The sequence below is a fragment of the Venturia canescens genome, chromosome 2 (assembly GCF_019457755.1).
Source record: "Venturia canescens isolate UGA chromosome 2, ASM1945775v1, whole genome shotgun sequence".
NCBI lineage: Eukaryota > Metazoa > Arthropoda > Insecta > Hymenoptera > Ichneumonidae > Venturia > Venturia canescens.
Genome location: NC_057422.1, coordinates 31,917,267 through 31,936,491, shown reverse-complemented (window position 1 = coordinate 31,936,491; position 19,225 = coordinate 31,917,267). Strand labels below are relative to the sequence as shown.

Here is a 19,225-nt window from a genome sequence, read left to right as displayed (position 1 = left end):
AATCAGCATGATCGGTGGCGTAATTGCTGACAAAAAACTTTGCACGGGCTCAAGATTATGCAAAAATGACTAACACATCGCCGATTCGATGTGTATGTATACGCGTTCGACGTAGTTAGTGGTAGTAGAGTTGTTGCCTCGACTCATTCTGATTGGCTCACCGATCTCGGCTCACTCCAGCTGACCGTTCACGCTTAGCTCCCTGAACGCGTATTGGTAATATATCTATATGTATCGTATACAACCATCTGTCAGTTTTCGATGGTATGAGCGAACGAGTAGCGATAGCGAATTAAATAATAAAATTTTGGGGAAATAGTGCAAAATGTGAGAATTCGATTAGATGTTCTAATACGACTATAAAATAAACTACGTGAGTTTTGTGAAAACAGTGTGGGTGTTTGTTGATATATAAGATATCGGTTTTGGGAAATTTCTCCTCGTATAGACACTTGACTCTACGTTCATTTGTGACATAATTTTTTTGCAATCCTTGTTCTGTGTCCTCTGTGTGACAAATAAATTCTTGAATATGTTGATAACTTTTGTATACTCTTTAGCGCGTGCAAAGTTTTTTCTCAGTAATTACACCACCGATATAGCTGATTTTGGGTGCAATCGAAATAGAATTTATTATGTAGTCTGCAGTTCAATTTTCAAAGCCTTAGATGACAAAAGAGTTTTAGAATTCAACAAAATGACATGCCAATTTTACCCCCACCACCGCGAATCGTTGTATTCAGAGAAAAGATATTCTCGGCGAGCTCGGGCCAGCAGACGACAGGGCTGTCAATGTACTTGTCCCGAGACTCTACCGAGTCTCTTGATACGTGTGCCTTTTTTTCGAATGCCCTTTCACACATAGCAGTTTCAAGAAAATCGGGGGTGAGGGGGGATACCAGAGTTTCCTTGTCCACTCTCTACGTGTCAGTAAAGAAGTTCCACTTCAAATTTGGACCGCTTTAACGATCGTAATGCGTATCAAAGCCTAACATTACTTTTTCAAAACAATCGATGATTCCTAATTCGATGATTTCTCGCATAAATCTTGCGTTTAGTTTAGCGATGAAAAATCATCGTTTTGAATTGGTTGCTTTTGATGCAATCTGGTAGTGGCGATTGTTTTCTTATTTAATTGCTGTTTTCTGAATACTATAATTTGTCGTAAATGACCGGTTCCAGTAATGTTTAGGATGTCCTATATAGAACTTAGTAAATGTCTTTGAAATATGAACTGCATTAAATATCGGAACCGTCACCACATCACATAGTTTTTCTTTAAATTTTTATAGATATTGGCCGATTCATAATTTACCTTGCGACTGCTGGATAACATTCGTGGTTGAAACGGGCAACACTTGGGTAAACAGCAACACCAATATAGATAGTTTTGTTGCCTCTATAACGATGGTTTGGTGCTAATCGTGTTTCGTAAATCTCGTGTGCGTTGAACTGTAAGAGCTGCAGGTTTCTCAGCAACAGAGCACCAATTTCCATTTCCTCTTCATTCGTTGTCCCTTAAATAAATAACCATTCCCAATATTTATTATTCCCTTTCGTTATCAAGAGACTCGGTAGAGTCTGGGGATAGTACATTGACAGCTCTGTCGTCTGCTGGCCTGAGGCTCTCGCCGAGACTATCTTTTCTCTGAATAAAACGATTCGCGGTGGTGGGGATAAAACTGGCATGTCATTTTCTAAAATTGCGGAGCTCAAGAGATGTCTTGTTAAGCGAAAAGTAGTTTGGAAACTTATTTTCAAAATCCCTTTCGAATGAGCCCGAAACCAACACGATCAGCAGCGTAATTGCTGAGAAAAAACTTTGCACAGATTATGCAAAAGTTACTAACACATTTAGAAATTTGACGTGTTTGTATATAATACCATTAAACGCCTCATGTCCTTGGGGCTAACTACGCGGCGGTGTTGTGAACTGACATGCCAGCATCTCCACCTCGTCGCTATATAGATAACCGAGATATTATGAAAAAGGGTTATGTTATTTTGACAATGCGAAGTTCAGGATGTGTGTATCGTGTGCTGGATAAATTCGTGGTGATCGATCGGTCAATTGTGTCATCCTTTCCTATCGTGAATTGTTTTTAAACATAGATTCATTTGAAAAACCATAAAATTCCCCTAGGAAAAAAAAGGTTGGGACAAGTACATTGATGGTCCCTCGTTTGCTGATAATTCCATCCATTAAACAAACTTTAAAAAAAATTTTTATAAAAAATTGTCAAAAAAATTGTTTTATAAAAAAAGTACAGAACAATTCGAAAAAAATTTCACAAATTTTGAAAAAAACATTACATTATAAAAATACAAATCTGTAATTATTTTGTAAAGTGAAAAAAATTCAAATAAAACATGAGGAATAAAAAACCGAAATATCGCGCTTGAAAAATTTTGAAAAACGATGCCCCATTTTTCTTACCTTATTCTAACAACTAAATCAATTTGAAAAAAAATTCCATCTAAGTTACTCACAGCAATAAAATTAATGATATCAATTTGAGGCCAAGTATTTCTAATAAATTGAAAAAAATTACCACTTGAGTTACGTAGAGCACTAAAAATTATGATATCAATCGGAGGACAAGTGATTTATGAGTAACTCCAAATTTTGACATTATCAAGAGACTCGGTAGAGTCTCGGGACAAGTACATCGACAGCCCTGTCGTCTGCTGGCCCGAGGCTCTCGCCGAGACTTATATTATCTCTGAATAAAGTAAATTTCGGTGGTGGGGGTAAAATTGACATGTCCTTTTCTTGAATTGCGAAGCTCAGGAGTTATGTCGCAATTTGAAAATTGAACTTTCAGCTAATTAAGAAATTCTTTTTCGATTGCGCCCAAAATCAATACGATCGGTGGTGTAATTGCGGAGAAAAAACTTTGCACGGGCTCAAGATTATGCAAAAGTTACTAACACATCTATGGATTTACTGTGTCTGTACAGAACACCATCAAAGGCCTCTTGATGCCAGCTATAACCCATTTCGATGGAAGCTCGGGTCCCGGGATCCCGGCTACAGAAATAATGAGTTGTGATTGGTCAGGACACTTGCTAAACCGTTCCAGCGGAATACAGTTTATGAATATACAGGGTGTCCCATTTTAATCTTACACCTGACTTTTCTCGGAAAATATTGCTCGGATCAAATATTGTGTGGAACAAAACTTTTAGAGGTTGAAGGGGGACGTTTGATAAAAATTGGTTTGTAGATCCAAAATTCAAAATGGCGGCGTTAGAATGTCCAACATGTTTTTTTCGAATGGAAACATAACTTTTTTTCATCACCAAAAAATTTTTCAGCGCAAAACCAACAACTTTTGTTGGAAAAATTTTTTGATAAAGTTGATATTTTTTAAGTGAGAGCATCATTTTCAACTATTTTTAGAGGTATCCAGGATGCACCGCGAAGAGATCTTTAACGTACCAAGTGCAAGTGCGTTTGCGTGTGCGTCTGCATATGCGTGCATACGTGGAGGTGCATGTGTGTGTGTTTTTTATTTTCATTTTATTTTTCAACTTTTTTTAAAAAGCGGGGCATGCAATGCCTTTATGCCCATAGGTACGAGCTCACAAGGATTAGGTCTCTGCGGTTCGTCACTACCGCAGTATTTTCGGACTCCAAAAGAAAACATCATTGGTAGTACTGACGTAGTCTGACTTTGCGTAGTTCTCTTACTTTAGAGTTTTAAATTAGAGAAGAATTTTTAATTTTAGAAGTCATTGTGATCGCCCACCGATGAAAAATTGATTGAAACGTTTATCTTCTGACTCCGCAGCCATTAGCAAGAGACGAAATCGAAAATTTGTAAAGGTTCTGAAATCAGAGAAAAATTCTTAATTCTCGAAATTTTTAAAAGTTCTTAAATTAGAGGAAAACTCTGAAAACTAGCAACAATGGCTGATTTCAGTCCCAACGAAATCGTTGATATGCTCCTTACACGCAAACGCACTTGCACTTGGTACGTTAAAGATCTCTTCGCGGTACATCCTGGATACCTCTAAAATAGTTCAAAATGATGTTCTTACTTGAAAAATATGAACTTAATCAAAAAATTTTTCCAACAAAAGTTGTTGGTTTTGAGCTGAAAAATTTTTTGGTGATGAAAAAAAGTTATGTTTCTATTCGAAAAAAAACATGTCGGCCCTTCTAACGCCCCCATTTTGAATTTTGGATCCACAAACCAATTTTTATCATACGTCCCCCTTCAACCCCTAAAAGTTTTGTTCCACACAATATTTGATCCGAGCAATATTTTCCGAGAAAAGTCAGGTGTAAGATTAAAATGGGACACCCTGTATATACAAGGCCATCAGTCAGCCGTCAGTTATTGATGTTATAACAAACGGATTTTCGACATTACGAAGTGCGGGGTGACAAAAAAATATTTTTCATCTAATAAAGTGTTAAATATGTATTCATTTGATTAAAAATAGTGGTATGTGGTGTCATACAGTATTACGAAAACCAGACATATAGTGACTTTGACGTGATGTATAGTACGTCCATCTGTCAGTTTTTGATGGCATGAGCAAATTAATAGCAACAGCGATCTGAATGATAAAATTTCGGAGAAATAGTGCGAGCTGTATGAATTCGATTCAAAATTCTTATATGACTATAAAAAAAAAATGTTATGTAAGTTTTGTGAAAACCATGTGGGTTAGTTTACGCTCATCGCAATCGGTTCGCGAGTGTTTGTTATATAGAACATATATTAGTATTGGGAAATTTCTCCTTGTACAAATTCTTCGATTTTACGTTTATTTATGACATAATTTTGTTGCAATCCTGGTTCTGGTTGTTCAAAAATTTTCAACGGGAGTTATGTGAGAAAAATAAACTTTCGCTCATTATAACCTCTCAAACGCTCTTTCCAAAAAGAAATTTTATGTTGTGTTATTACATTATAGAAAAAATATGCGTGATTGTATGTAAATGAATGCAAATAAATGTTGAAAAACTTCGGTCAAGTAAAAGTGTCTAATTCTATGTATTGTTGTCATATTTTCTTTCATTTCGTTTGGCTGTGTTCACCGGGCCGTTTTTCCCACCTCCTTAGCTTACAGTGTATCCATACCAATTTCTCTTCATTCTCTAGACAATTCGAGTGACATTCGTATTTCTATTTCCTCATATTGATGTCAATAAATTGGAAAATTCATAACAAAAAGTTTTCATGATTACTTGTTTACAAACACGAGTTTTAAAAAATCTTTGGGCCATGTAAATACATAGATATTCACTTGAATTGTTCCATGATGAATTTGGAAATTCATTTCAATAAGTCATTGGTTGCTTATTTTTCGTGATATCAAAATTTGTATCTTCCAAATGCAATGAACACATCTTAAGTTTGACAACATGATGAAGCGACACGTATATTGAGTATTTCCAGACCATGTTTACGATTGGCATTATGGAATAAAAAATTCATGTGTGTGAGTCTACGCCTGATCATTTCTGGATGTGATCAAATATTTTGTCTGTGTATAACCATGGAGACATACTAAATTACACTATTTGATTTACTTTAACATGCAGCGTATCTGTCACTTTATTTATTGAATATGCCATAATAAGTTTCAAAAATGTGGTTCGGGTAATTTTAAAGTTTTTTGCCCCATAGCACCAAAGTTTGTATTACTGGTACGCAGCGAATACCTATGAACTTTGATATTCCTGCGAAGCGGTAGGTGTGCCAATCTTTTCACTTTTTGGTTCCAACTGTAATATATGAATGAGATACATGAAACAATTATGCGTTCTGTTCACTTTCAAGTGCGCTGTCTTTTTTCCTTTTAGTTTTGGCATAATAAATTTTATGAATCGGTGGTAATTTTTTCTGTCTGTACCAAAATTTAGATGAATAAATCGCAGCGAATACTTGCAAATTTGGAAAATTCTGTGTATTGACATGCATGCCAGGTATTAGTACTTCCTTTTTTTGATTATGGAATATGGATATCTACAAATAATGAAAATTATACATGAATTATAGGATTTGGAAATGGATTATAAATAATAATCAATAATAAAAAATAATGATGAATAATACAAAAAGTCAGCGATGGCCTGTTTATGAATGGCATAGAAAGTTATGTTTTCAAAATGCAATGCTCATATTAAAAAGTAAGCAATTCTGTTGGTCTTGACGCACTTCATACTTTTTCTTTTGACCGGTTGAACCTTGGTGGCTACATGCAGAGTTTGAAAATTTTGTGCATCGACGTGGGTGCGTCAACTTTCTATCTCTGGGAATGATAATACGGATGGAAAAGATTGCTTCAAAAAGTCCTTGGAAGCACGTTTTTTAATGAAATAAAAATAACTAGCATTAGAATTTAATAAACATATGTGAAAATTGCGAATTCTGGTGGACTTGGTGAACATTGTATATATTTTTTTCTTTCTCCTTCTCTCAAATTTTAAGGAAAATCAATCCAAAAATTCGTTTCATTGAAAAATCTTCATGTTTTCTTTATTCACAATGATTTCATCAAAACAGATGAAAACAAAATTTATAAATGAAGGGAGAAAATTCCACAATGATACATAATATTGAAAAACCTTACGGAATATGATTTTAATCCCACAAAATTATAGACACGTTCGAAATGGTTGCAAAATTGAGGATATCACTTCAAACATTCGAAGAATATCAAACTGTTATAAATTGTACAAAACTTAAAGAAAATCATTGGAGAAAGGAGAATTATTTTTAAATATCACAATAGAAACATTGGAGAACTTGAGAAAATCTTTTTTAAGAATATTTTTTGTGGTTTAGAACTACCGCAGAAAAAAGATTTGATATCAAGCCGTAAAAATCCTCTCTCGGAGAAAAAAAATTTGGACAATTACATTGATGATCGCCCGTTTTCGCATTATACCACAAAAAATGTAAACAAAACTTCTTAAATCACACAACAAAAATGATTTCGAACCGTAAGAAAATATCAAATATATTACAATCCTACAGCATTAGTGTATAATGTTCTTCACTAGTATACTGATTGTGCGGTATCAGTCTTTTTTCGACGAATCAGAAGTTACAAGTCAAAATCATATCTCGGCCTCCAACCCGCTTTCCACCGTGCTCTTGGGTTCCTAATTGACAAAACATATTAGAGTGCAAGGAAAAAAATCGCTGAAGTCCAACAACAGACCTGTGACGAAATAATTCCAGTACAATTTTGACGAAAAATAGGTCTTTTTTCGTGAAAACCAACGTTATAAGCCGAAAATTATATCTCGGCCTCCAACCCGCTTTCCACCATGCTCTTTGGTTCTTAATTGACAAACATATTAGAATACAAAGAAAAAAATCGCCAAAGTCTAAGGACAGACTTGTGACAAAATATTTCTAGCACAATTTTGACGAAAAATAAATCGTTTTTCGTGGAAACCAACGTTATAAGCAGTAAATCGTAAATAATTCATAGCAATTTAAATTAAAATTATATATTAATCAAAACATAAATAAGGAACTTTCGAGAAAAAAGACGTGATATCAAACCATAAACTTCCCCTAGGGAAAAAAAGGTTGGGACAAGTACATTGATGGTACCGTGTTTGCTGATAATTCCATCCATAAAAAAAAAACTTGGAAATCGATGCCTCATTCTTCTTATTTGATTCGAACAGCTAAATCAATTGAAAAAAATTCCATCTAATTTACGTGCAGCATTAAAATTTATTATATCAATTCGAGGCCAAGTATTTTCTAATGAATTGAAAAAAGTTACCACTTGAGTTACGTGCAGCACTAAAATTTATGATATCAATCAGTGGACAAGTATTTTATTAGTAACTCCAAATTTTGACATTATTAAATTGTTCTAAGAAGCTTTTAAATCCAAAAAAAATGACATGAAAGCTTGTTCAGGATTGAGCGAGGCCTCGACGGTAGCGCGAGAGAATTCGGGCCGGGTTCTCGCGCTCCGCAGCTGGCGTCGCCAGTTCGCAGGTTCGGACATTTTGGGCGCGTGCAATTAGAGCAGCCGGGTGCTCGTTTCACGCGCTCACGGGGGGCGTCGCCACCTCCTGGGCAGTAATTAGCACGGGACCGGGGAAGCACACCGCGCATGTGCGCGGGGCTTCATCATCGATCTCCATGATTGATGCCTCAGTCTTGATCCGGTCGCTGAAGCGTGCAATACGGCTAATCACTGCATCTCACCTTCTCACCAGTTTTCGGTATCAAATTCGGGTTCTCTTATTCATTTTCGGTTCAAATCATTACACGGACTCTGCGCATTTAACGGAACATTCTCTCGGACTCATTTTAACGGAATATCTCAAAAAATCATCGGGTTCTTTCGCACGAGCACGCTTCGGTCGTCCATCTTGTTCGTCTCGCACGTGCTCGACGAACACCGGGTCAACTCGCCATTTTCAGCATCGGGCTTAATCGCACTAATTGTCGGGCAAATACTGTACTTAAGATAGAACAGCGGAACAATAAATTCCTCACTATTTTTCTCGCACCACCGGCGTACTTATTCTTCGTTTACCACCTACACCAGACTCCTTGCAAAAACATTTTGGTCCTTCGAGCCGGATCTGGTGGTAAGTGCGCGCGGAGTGGCTGTAAAAAGTGAGTGAAAATTCAGTGGGAACAGTTTCAACGGGCTTTTCACGGCGCATCGCATCTCAACGGGACTTCGAACATTCTCGTCTCCACAGCGTGGTTCGCACGTGGTTCGAGCTCAACGGGCGGCCATCTTGGTCATCGATCGTTCACTCTCATCGATTCTTCGATCTCAACGGGTTTTTTCTCAGTGAGTCTTCACATCGGGTGAGTTTTTTCGCAAACTTTATTCATCAATTTATTTGGGAAAATGGACATCAGTGCGGGAAGTGAAGCAAGTGTGCGGTCGCGGGCTCAGCGGTAGCGCTTTCTCTCTCACTCTCGGCGCGCGGGAACATTGGCGTCGATCTCGGCTCTCATTCTCGGGACGCTCACCGCGCGGCGCGGCGCGGCGCTGCGCAGTCGGTAATCAGTCACTGGCATCGGGTCACGGGCGGTAAAGTAACGGTCACATTACCGCGCATCGGTAATTTATCGGTTTTCCACGGGATTCGGACATTCGGCGGCAACTCATCGGCTAAACTCAATGCATGGACAATTCTCACGACTGTTACGGGCAATTACTCGGTTTTTCACACCTTTTTGGGCAATCTTGGGTACTTTTCGGGAGTGGCCAGTGACTTCGGGCAAAATCAACGGACATTTCTCACGGGTTCTAGCAGTGATTAGTGACACTTCGCATTCGGGTTTACAGTGACGTTCCGTTATCGAATTTTGGACAAATTCGCGGATGCTTTATCGGTATTCTGTGCACTTTCGGGATTATCGGTGACAGGTGGTGCGGGTCGGGCGGGTTCGGGGCCACCTCGTCTCTTCAAGCATTTCGGGCTTGTATACAAAATACGGGCTGCAGCATTCATGTTCCGGGACAATATCCTCCGGTTTTTTTGGGGATTTTTTTGTCGGTTTATTGGGCTCCACGCAATTCTTTGGGAGCATACGTCACCGGGGACGTATATTCGCAGGCGTTCCACCTGCACCAGCGCATCACCTCAATCATTTCTCGGTTTCGGGACGAGATTCAGCCTTCCTCAACGGGAACTTCCACATCGGGCGGCGCTGCAGCCATCGGGAGGGAGAATCTTCCGAAGATCTCTCTACCCACATTCACCGGGGACTTCTCAGCCTGGATTTCATTTCGGGATCTATTCACATCTTTGGTTCGGGACCACGCATCGCTCACTGATGTCGAGCGTATGCACTATTTGCGGACGGCCACATCGGGAGAGGCGGCGAAACTCATCGCCAGCCTCGCAATAGAAGCCGAATCTTTCGCAACGGCTTGGGAGATTCTCTCGGATCGGAACGACACACGGGTGCTCATCCACTCTCACCTGGACAGCATTTTTCGCACAACGGTCATCTCACCAAACTCTGCACGGGATCTTCGCACTCTCATCCACGACGTCTCGGAGGCGTACAACTCACTCTGGGTTCTGGGGGCACCTATCGACTACTGGGACTGGGTTCTCGAGTATGCGATCACGCGACGTCTCGACACCTCGAGTCGCGTCGCCTGGGAAACAAAAGCGGGCCAATCACCAAATCAGCCAAAATTGGCAGAATTGCGGGCGTTCCTCACCAATCGGGCTCGGGCTCTTGAGGGCTCTGCTGTCTCCACGGGTCCTCCTCACTCTCGGAGCGGAAGCAACACGGGATCGGGCAAATCAGCACCGGGTACATCCTCAAGGCCGTCAGCAAGGGCTCATGCGGCAACAACGGGGAGCCAGCAATCATGCTCGCTCTGCCAGCAGGCGCACTTCATCGTCGCCTGCCCCAAATTTCGGGAGCTCACCAACGAGCAACGGAGGGAAAAGGTGCAGTCCTTGCGGCTGTGCTTTAATTGCTTGGGTCGGCACAACGTGTCGTCGTGCCAGACGACGACGAAGTGCAAGGAGTGCGAACGGAAGCATCACACCATGATCCACGTCGGGTGGAGTCGGGACGGGAGCACTCCTGCACCATCACGTTTGGTCAAGTCGGGCGAGGCATCGGGAGCCTCTACGGCGGGACCATCCTCATCAAGCTCCGCATGAAACAACGGGGCATTAACTTTGTCCGCCTCGGGAGCTGCCAGGCCGGCAGTTCTTCTCGCAACGGGTCAAGCTAACCTCATCACACCACACGGGGCTTCTCACCGGGTACGAATGTTGATCGACACGGGCGCGGAGATCACATTCATTACTGCTTCTCTCGTGCAGCAACTCAAGCTTCACCGGGAAGCATCGGTAATACCGATCATCGGGATCGGCGGGACGCATTCGGGCCACACGCGCGGTGTGGTTAGCGTAAAGCTTCGGTCTATGCACTCATCGGACATTGTCTCAATAAAAGCTCACATTTTGTCAAAGTTAATGCCTACTCTCCCTTCATTTGCACCTCCTAACATCTCACTTTCTCATCTGCAAGGTCTTCCACTTGCAGACCCGGAATTTCTCTCACCAGGGTCCATCGATTTAATTCTCGGGGCTGACATCTATGGGCAACTCATTCGGGAGCAGATCAAGCGGGGGCCTCAGGGCACACCGATTGCACAGAATACGGTTTTCGGGTGGATCGTTCTCGGTCCTATGGACTCTCCTAAACAATCAGCCGGGTTGGTTCATCACGCTGCAGTGGATCACGGGTATCAGGAGCTTCAGGATCTCCTCACACAGTTTTGGGTACAGGAAGAAGTCTCGGGCTCGGGCGAATCGCACCTCACTCCTGACGAGCAGGAATGTGAGACTCATTTCTTGACGACACACAAACGGGACTCAGACGGGCGGTACGTCGTCAGATTGCCGGTTAAATCCGCATCGGGGACATTGGGCGGGTCTTTTCACACAGCTTCTTCCTGTCTCCATCGACTACAATGCAAACTCAATCGGGATTCAAGCTACAAGGGCCTCTACGACACGTTTCTCGGGGAATACGAATCATTGGGGCACATGACTCGAGTCTCGGGCAATCACGCCCCGCTCGGGCCCATTTACTACTTGCCGCACCACGGGGTGCTCACCACAAAGTTACGTGTTGTATTCAACGGGTCGTGCAATACAGATTCGGGAATTTCGCTTAACGACATTCGCTTAATAACACGGGCGCGAAACTGCAGCGAGATATTTCGGACGTTCTCTTGTGGGTCAGACGACACCGTTTCGTCTTCGCGACCGACATCGTTAAGATGTTCCGGCAAATTCGGGTTCACGAAAGTGATTGGGACTTACAACGCATTTTATGGGTGGACGAGGGCGGGCGGGTCGTTCCATTCCATCTCACCACGGTCACTTACGGTACTCGGTCAGCACCATTTCTCGCGGGACGGGCCCTGGATCAACTGGTTACAGACGAGGGCGGGAAATATCCCGAAGCTGTCGCCCCTCTTACAAAGGGGCGATATGTGGACGATATTTACGGCGGTGCTGACCAGCTCGCAGGTCTCATCACGCAAGCGGAGCAACTCATCGGGATTTGTACAGCGGGCTGCTGTCCTCTGGCCAAGTGGCAGAGCAATCATCCGGAGCTTCTCACGGCGGTCGGGGCGACCTTATCAACGGAAAACGCTCGGGTATTTAAAGAATGTGAGACAAAAGTCCTTGGTCTCGCATGGCTTCCTCACACGGACGTGTTCAAATTCACGGTTCACAAGTACACAGCCGGGGACGGGATCACGAAACGCATCATTTTCTCGGAGATCGCACAATTATACGATCCATTGGGTTTTCTCTCACCGGTAACGATTCGAGCCAAAGTTCTCTTACAAAGGTTTCGGTTAGAAAAGTTAAATTGGGACGACCTCGTGTCAACGGAAGTTCGCAACTCCTGGGTCGCGTTTCGGCAGGAACTATCGCATATCGGGACGGTTTCGGTACCGCGGTGGCTCAACATCGCGACGGGTACATCGGTCGAACTACACGGGTTTTCGGATGCATCTCAACTAGCAATGGGCGCAGCTGTGTACGTTCGGGTTTCGGGCGCGGGTAACCAAACAACGGTCTCACTAGTCTGCGCTAAGACTAAGGTCGCACCGATCAAACAGCTCACAATTCCTCGGTTGGAGCTCGCAGCAGCGGTGCTGCTTGCTAAACTCACACACTACGTGCAAAACGTGCTGGGCCTTGATGACTCACGGGTATACCTATGGACGGACTCAATGGTAACGCTCACTTGGGTCACTTCTCATCCTTCACGGTGGAAGGATTTTGTTCGGAATCGGGTATCACTGGCACAGGAGCTCGTGCCACGGGCCCAATGGAGATTCACACCGGGTCGGGACAATCCAGCGGATTGCGCATCACGGGGGCTAACCATCTCACAACTCGCGCGACATTCATCATGGTGGGACGGGCCTCACTGGTTAGCAAAAGACTCATTCCATTGGCCAACTCAACGCATCGGGACGGGGGACGCAGCGGCGCTCGAAGAGCGGCCAGGTCTTACACTCTCACTCGCAACATCACCCTCACCGGTTTACGATCTCATCTTGAAATACTCATCTCTCACACGGTTGTTGCGAATCACCTCATGGCTCTTCAAGGTGATTACAAACCTGAAAAGAGCGGGCGACGGTACATCGGGTTCAGCCAACATCATACCGGGAGACCTGGAGAACTCACGGCTTTATTGGGTGAAAGCCATTCAGGGAGCATACTTCACTTCAGAGCTTAAAACACTCACATCGGGCTACACTCTCCCGAAATCGCATCCGATCACGCGATTAACGGGCTTCATAGATCATCAAGGCATTCTCAGGGTGGGAGGACGGCTGAAGCACTCAGCCTTACAACCTGATTGCAAGCACTCAGTCATTCTCCCTCGGGACTCACCACTTACGGCACTTTTCATCGCTGATGCCCACGAGCGCACTCTCCACGGCGGGACTCAACTCACTTTGGCTTATCTACGGCAGAGCTGCTGGATCATCGGCGGGCGTGGGCCAGTACGCTCATACATTTTGCGTTGCGTGCGGTGCGCGCGCTTCCGGGCGCTCAAGGCACAGCAACTAATGGGTCAGTTGCCAATCTCACGGGTTACGCCGGCAAGGCCGTTTCTCTTCTCGGGGGTCGACTACGCGGGGCCAGTTTCACTCAACAGTTGGCGCGGACATGGGAACAAATGTCACAAAGGCTGGTTGTGCATTTTCGTTTGTTTCGCTACCTCCGCTATGCACCTTGAAGTTGTTACAGATTTAACCACGGACGGGTTCCTCGCAGCACTCAGACGGTTCACGGGCAGACGCGGGATTCTGCACACGATCCAAAGTGATTGCGGAACCAACTTTCAGGGTGCAGCAGCGGAGCTACGACAATTATTCAAAACGGGTACACGGGAATCCGAACTCATTCAGCACACTGGGGCAACTGACGCGATTAAATGGGTGTTCAACCCACCGGGGACACCTCATATGGGCGGAAAATGGGAGGCCGCAGTAAAATCGGTCAAGTATCATCTCCGGCGGACGATTGAGGATGCCAGTCTCACGTTTGAAGAATTTACGACTCTTCTCACACAAATTGAGGGCATACTCAGCTCGCGGCCGTTGGAGCCTCTGTCGGATGACCCGGATGATTATTCGGTTCTCACCCCTGGCCATTTTTTCATCGGGGACACACTCGACTCCATTCCTGAGCCCTCATTACGGGATGTGCCTCAAGGTCGCCTCACACGGTGGCAATGGCTCCAGGAACGGGTTCAATACTACTGGGAGCACTGGTAATCGGGATACCTGCAACGGCAGCAGGCTATATCAAAATGGCATCATCCGAGTCACGACATCCGGGTCGGGTCTATGGTTCTACTCATGAACGAAAACACGTCACCCACAAAGTGGCCACGGGCACTGGTCACACAACTACATCCGGGAAAGGACGGGCTCACACGGGTGGTTACTCTCAAAACGGCGACGACCACACTCACACGGCCTATCACCAAACTGGTACTCTTGCCAGTGCCTCAACCGGGATCAATCGACAGCACTGCTGCCGATGGCGGGCGGAATGTTCAGGATTGAGCGAGGCCTCGACGGTAGCGCGAGAGAATTCGGGCCGGGCTCTCGCGCTCCGCCGCTGGCGTCGCCAGTTCGCGGGTTCGGACATTTTGGGCGCGTGCAATTAGAGCAGCCGGGTGCTCGTTTCACGCGCTCACGGGGGGCGTCGCCACCTCCTGGGCAGTAATTAGCACGGGACCGGGGAAGCACACCGCGCATGTGCGCGGGGCTTCATCATTGATATCCATGATTGATGCCTCAGTCTTGATCCGGTCGCTGAAGCGTGCAATACGGCTAATCACTGCATCTCACCTTCTCACCAGTTTTCGGTATCAAATTCGGGTTCTCTTATTCATTTTCGGTTCAAATCATTACACGGACTCTGCGCATTTAACGGAACATTCTCTCGGACTCATTTTAACGGAATATCTCAAAAAATCATCGGGTTCTTTCGCACGAGCACGCTTCAGTCGTCCATCTTGTTCGTCTCGCACGTGCTCGACGAACACCGGGTCAACTCGCCATTTTCAGCATCGGGCTTAATCGCACTAATTGTCGGGCAAATACTGTACTTAAGATAGAACAGCGGAACAATAAATTCCTCACTATTTTTCTCGCACCACCGGCGTACTTATTCTTCGTTTACCACCTACACCAGACTCCTTGCAAAAACAAAGCTAGTCATTCGTTACTCTATGGTGGCAAAGACTTATAAGAAAATCGATTTTTCTCAGACTTTCAGGATCCTGTGGTATTATTCACAAAATTCAACGTCGATTGGATCGATACAAATTATGTTCAAATAAGTGTTAAAAGTACTTGACCGGCCCATCACTTCTCATTCAATAAAAAATCAATCATAAAAAAACGAAATTGTACGGCAGAATCTGGTTAAAAATTTGTTGAAATGCGATTCATTATTAGTTTAATGCTTTTAATAACAGTATAGGTTAGTTCTTATTCCGTATGGAATTCGTTCGCTGGAAGAATAAGTAGGAAGTAAAAATTGACATCATTGAATATAAACTGGAGAGCTATTTTGGAAGCTTGAACATATATATTATGTACAATTTGTTTCATTTCTCGATGCAGAATAAAATCCCTTGTATATTGCGGAATAATTCGTTTCCGTTTTTTATTAAATTAGTGCAACTAAGTAAAAATTACTTGAAGATAATTCTCTCAATTCCCTCTGCATGAATAATTGTGACTTGTGAACCATCCGTTCTAGACGAGCCCTGATTTTTATTTGGATAAACAATTTAAACGGAAAGTGATGGGCCCGACAAGTACTTTTAACACTTATTTAAACATAATTTGTATCGATCCAATCGACGTTGAATTTTGTGAATAATACCAAAGGATCCTGAAAGTCTAAGGAAAATCGATTTTCTTATAAGTCTTTGCCACCATAGACTAACGAATGACTAGCTTTCATGTGATTTTTTTTGGATTTAAAAGCTTCTTAGAACAATTTAATAATGTCAAAATATGGAGTTACTAATAAAATACTTGTCCACTGATTGATATCATAAATTTTAGTGCTGCACGTAACTCAAGTGGTAACTTTTTTCAATTCATTAGAAAATACTTGGCCTCGAATTGATATAATAAATTTTTATGCTGCACGTAAATTAGATGGAATTTTTTTCAATTGATTTAGCTGTTCGAATCAAATAAGAAAGAATGAGGCATTGATTTCCAAGTTTTTTTTTTATGGATGGAATTATCAGCAAACACGGTACTGTAAGTTTCTACTTTTTTATTCTTGGTAATATAACATAAGAACCATGACAATCATTCATCCAACCGCATACGATCCACACTCACACCCATACAATTGAAAATATATTTTTTCTGGCAAATTAACCTTTTAAGCGGCAATGACGCCATATGGCGCACATTTTTTCTGGGCCCAAAGTGGCAATGACGCCATATGGCGCACATCGATTATCTCGTGATTAAGTCAATCAATTATCACCAAATTTGATACTCGGGGGTTTCTGGGGTCGCTGATTACGAATCCGCTCTCAAAATTTCGAAATTCGAAATGGCGGATCCAATATGGCGGCCGAAAATGCAAAAATTCATTCGAATCGGATAAAAATTGGTACTCGGGGGTTTTCGGGGTCGCTGATTACGAATCCGCTCTCAAAATTTTGAAATTCAAAATGGCGGATCCAATATGGCGGCCGAAAATTAAAAATTCATTTTAATCGGATAATAATTGGTACTGGGGGTTTTTAGGGTCGCTGATTACGAATCCGTCCTCAAAATTTCGAAATTCAAAATGGCGGATCCAATATGGCAGCCGAAAATGCAAAAATTCATTCGAATCGGATAGGCATTGGCATTCAGGGGTTTTCGGGATCGCTGATTACGAATCCGCCTACGAAATTTCGAAATTCAAAATGGCGGATCCAATATGGTGGTCAAAAATCCGAAAATTCATTTGAATCGGTCGAAATTTAGTATTCTTCGGGGTCGCTGATTACGGAGTATATAAATTGAAAATAGAAGATTCTCTATGACACATATGAATTGATCATGTAAAATTTTTGCAATGGCACCTTTCTCTTCATATTGATTTTATATTAACCCTGAGTTTTTCAAGTTTTATATGTGAATAAATGTAACACAAATACTATTCAAAATTGCCCCGTGCATGGTCGGCATATGAGATATTGTCTTCGAATTATAAATTTTGAGGACGGATTCGTAATCAGTGACCCCGAAAACCCCCGAGTACCAATTTTTATCCGATTCAAATGAATTTTTCATTTTCGTCCGCCATATTGGATCCGCCATTTTGAATTTTGAAATTTCGAGGGCGGATTTGTAATCGATGACCCCAAAAACCCCCGAGTACCAATTTTTATCCGATTCAAACGAATTTTTTATTTTCGGCCGCCATATTGAATCCGCCATTTTGAATTTCGAAATTTTGAGAGCGGATTCGTAATCAGCGACCCCAAAAACCTCCGAGTACTAAATTTCGTAACAATCTGAATACTTTTTTTTTCCCGCATTTTGGGCACTATGAGGCGAATTGGTTCTGCCGCTTAAAAGGTTAATCAAGAGACTCGGTAGAGTCTCGGGACAAGTACATTGACAGCCCTGTCGTCTGCTGGCCCGAGGCTCTCGCCGAGACTATATTATCTCTGAATAAAACGATTCGCGGTGGTGGGGGTAAAATCGACATGTCATTTTCTTGAATTGCGAAGCTCAGGAGTTATGTCGCAATTTGAAAATTGAACTTTCAGCTAATTAAGAAATTCTCTTTCTATTGCGCCCAAAATCAGCATGATCGGTGGCGTAATTGCTGAGAAAAAACTTTGCACGGGCTCAAGATTATGCAAAAAGTACCAACACATTCACGCAGCTGACGTATCCGTATATGGGTTCAGACCGATACATACAAGGGCTTCTTGATGCCCATCATAACCAATCACCGGTGAGAATCTATCCGTCTCGACCAATCGCCGATGAGAAAGTTTCTGATAGTCCTCAATGTTTTCTTGTATACCGTCTGTTATCGTCTGTTATGTTATTATAAAGTGATTGCGATCGTAGCCCCGTGGATCAACGGTGCAAGATTTGCTAATTTCGTTTAAATAAATAAAACATTATTGGAAATAGCAGTGGATATAATCAATTTTATTTTTTTCATAAAAGAAGTTTCAATAAGTTTCGAGCCCGCAATTCACGACAATAATATCTATAATAAATAAAACCTCAAAAGTGGATTAATTGATCTCATACAGTGTACTGAGAGTGAGTAAAATATTGAGAAGTGAAAACGTGAATAATGTGTGTCGTGAAAATTAAGAATTATCTGTTCTACTTCGATATCGTAATATATACATTGTGACGGATTTTTCCAAACCCCGAAAAATGCCACAAAAGTCTGGCTCTCTTTCCCGTCGATTTTAAACAAAATCTAAGATGGAAATTTTAAGGTTGGGCGCCAGTCGCAAAGCGACTCGACGGCAAAGAGAGAGACGTAAAGTTGACCAGCTTGCGATCAGCGGGATGGGCGGGGTGACCTCGAGAATAATTAAAACACAAAAATTACGTTTGGAAATAATAATAACAAATTTAATCTTAAAGTCGGAAAATATAAGAAAAATGACAACAGAAATACGCACGCTCGGGATAAGTTCCAGTCGCAAACAAATTTACATTATTTCGCTCAAGAAAAGAGTTTATCCAAATTTAATTTATCGAACGATTTAACACGGGAGAACGAAAATATAACGATCACGCGACTCTACTGAACCACGGGGGAAGAATCGCGAACTCACACACTCAAAATTCTCGCACGCTCACACACAAAATTGGTCGGGATCCTACATCCTCTACAATCTAAACCGAGCTCGAATTTATTCTCTCCGTGGATCTACTCACGGTCGAGAAAATAAATTTTAAGATGAAAACGAAATTATCGATGTTTTATTCGCAACACCGAGCCCCCGATATTCGGTTACTCGGTCGAGCTATCGAACGTTGTTCGCGTCAAATCATCCCAAGCCAGTCACTCACACACGCACGCAATTACACAATTTCGCGACCCTTCAGCCCGGGAAACAACTTACGTCAATCGGGAACAATTATTTACCAAACGCGAAACTTGGAAACACGAAACACG

At 42.5% G+C, this 19,225-nt stretch overlaps 1 protein-coding gene across 2 annotated transcripts in view; it reads right to left on the bottom strand.

The window, feature by feature from the left end:
* Positions 1-19,225, bottom strand: part of LOC122406467 (SET and MYND domain-containing protein 4-like) — a 1,392,500-nt gene that overhangs the window by 441,640 nt on the left and 931,635 nt on the right. For both annotated transcript variants that reach the window (XM_043411934.1, XM_043411935.1), the window contains exon 8: positions 1,316-1,517. In XM_043411934.1, the coding sequence (XP_043267869.1) occupies positions 1,316-1,517 (202 nt within the window). The remainder of the gene's footprint in view (positions 1-1,315; positions 1,518-19,225) is intronic.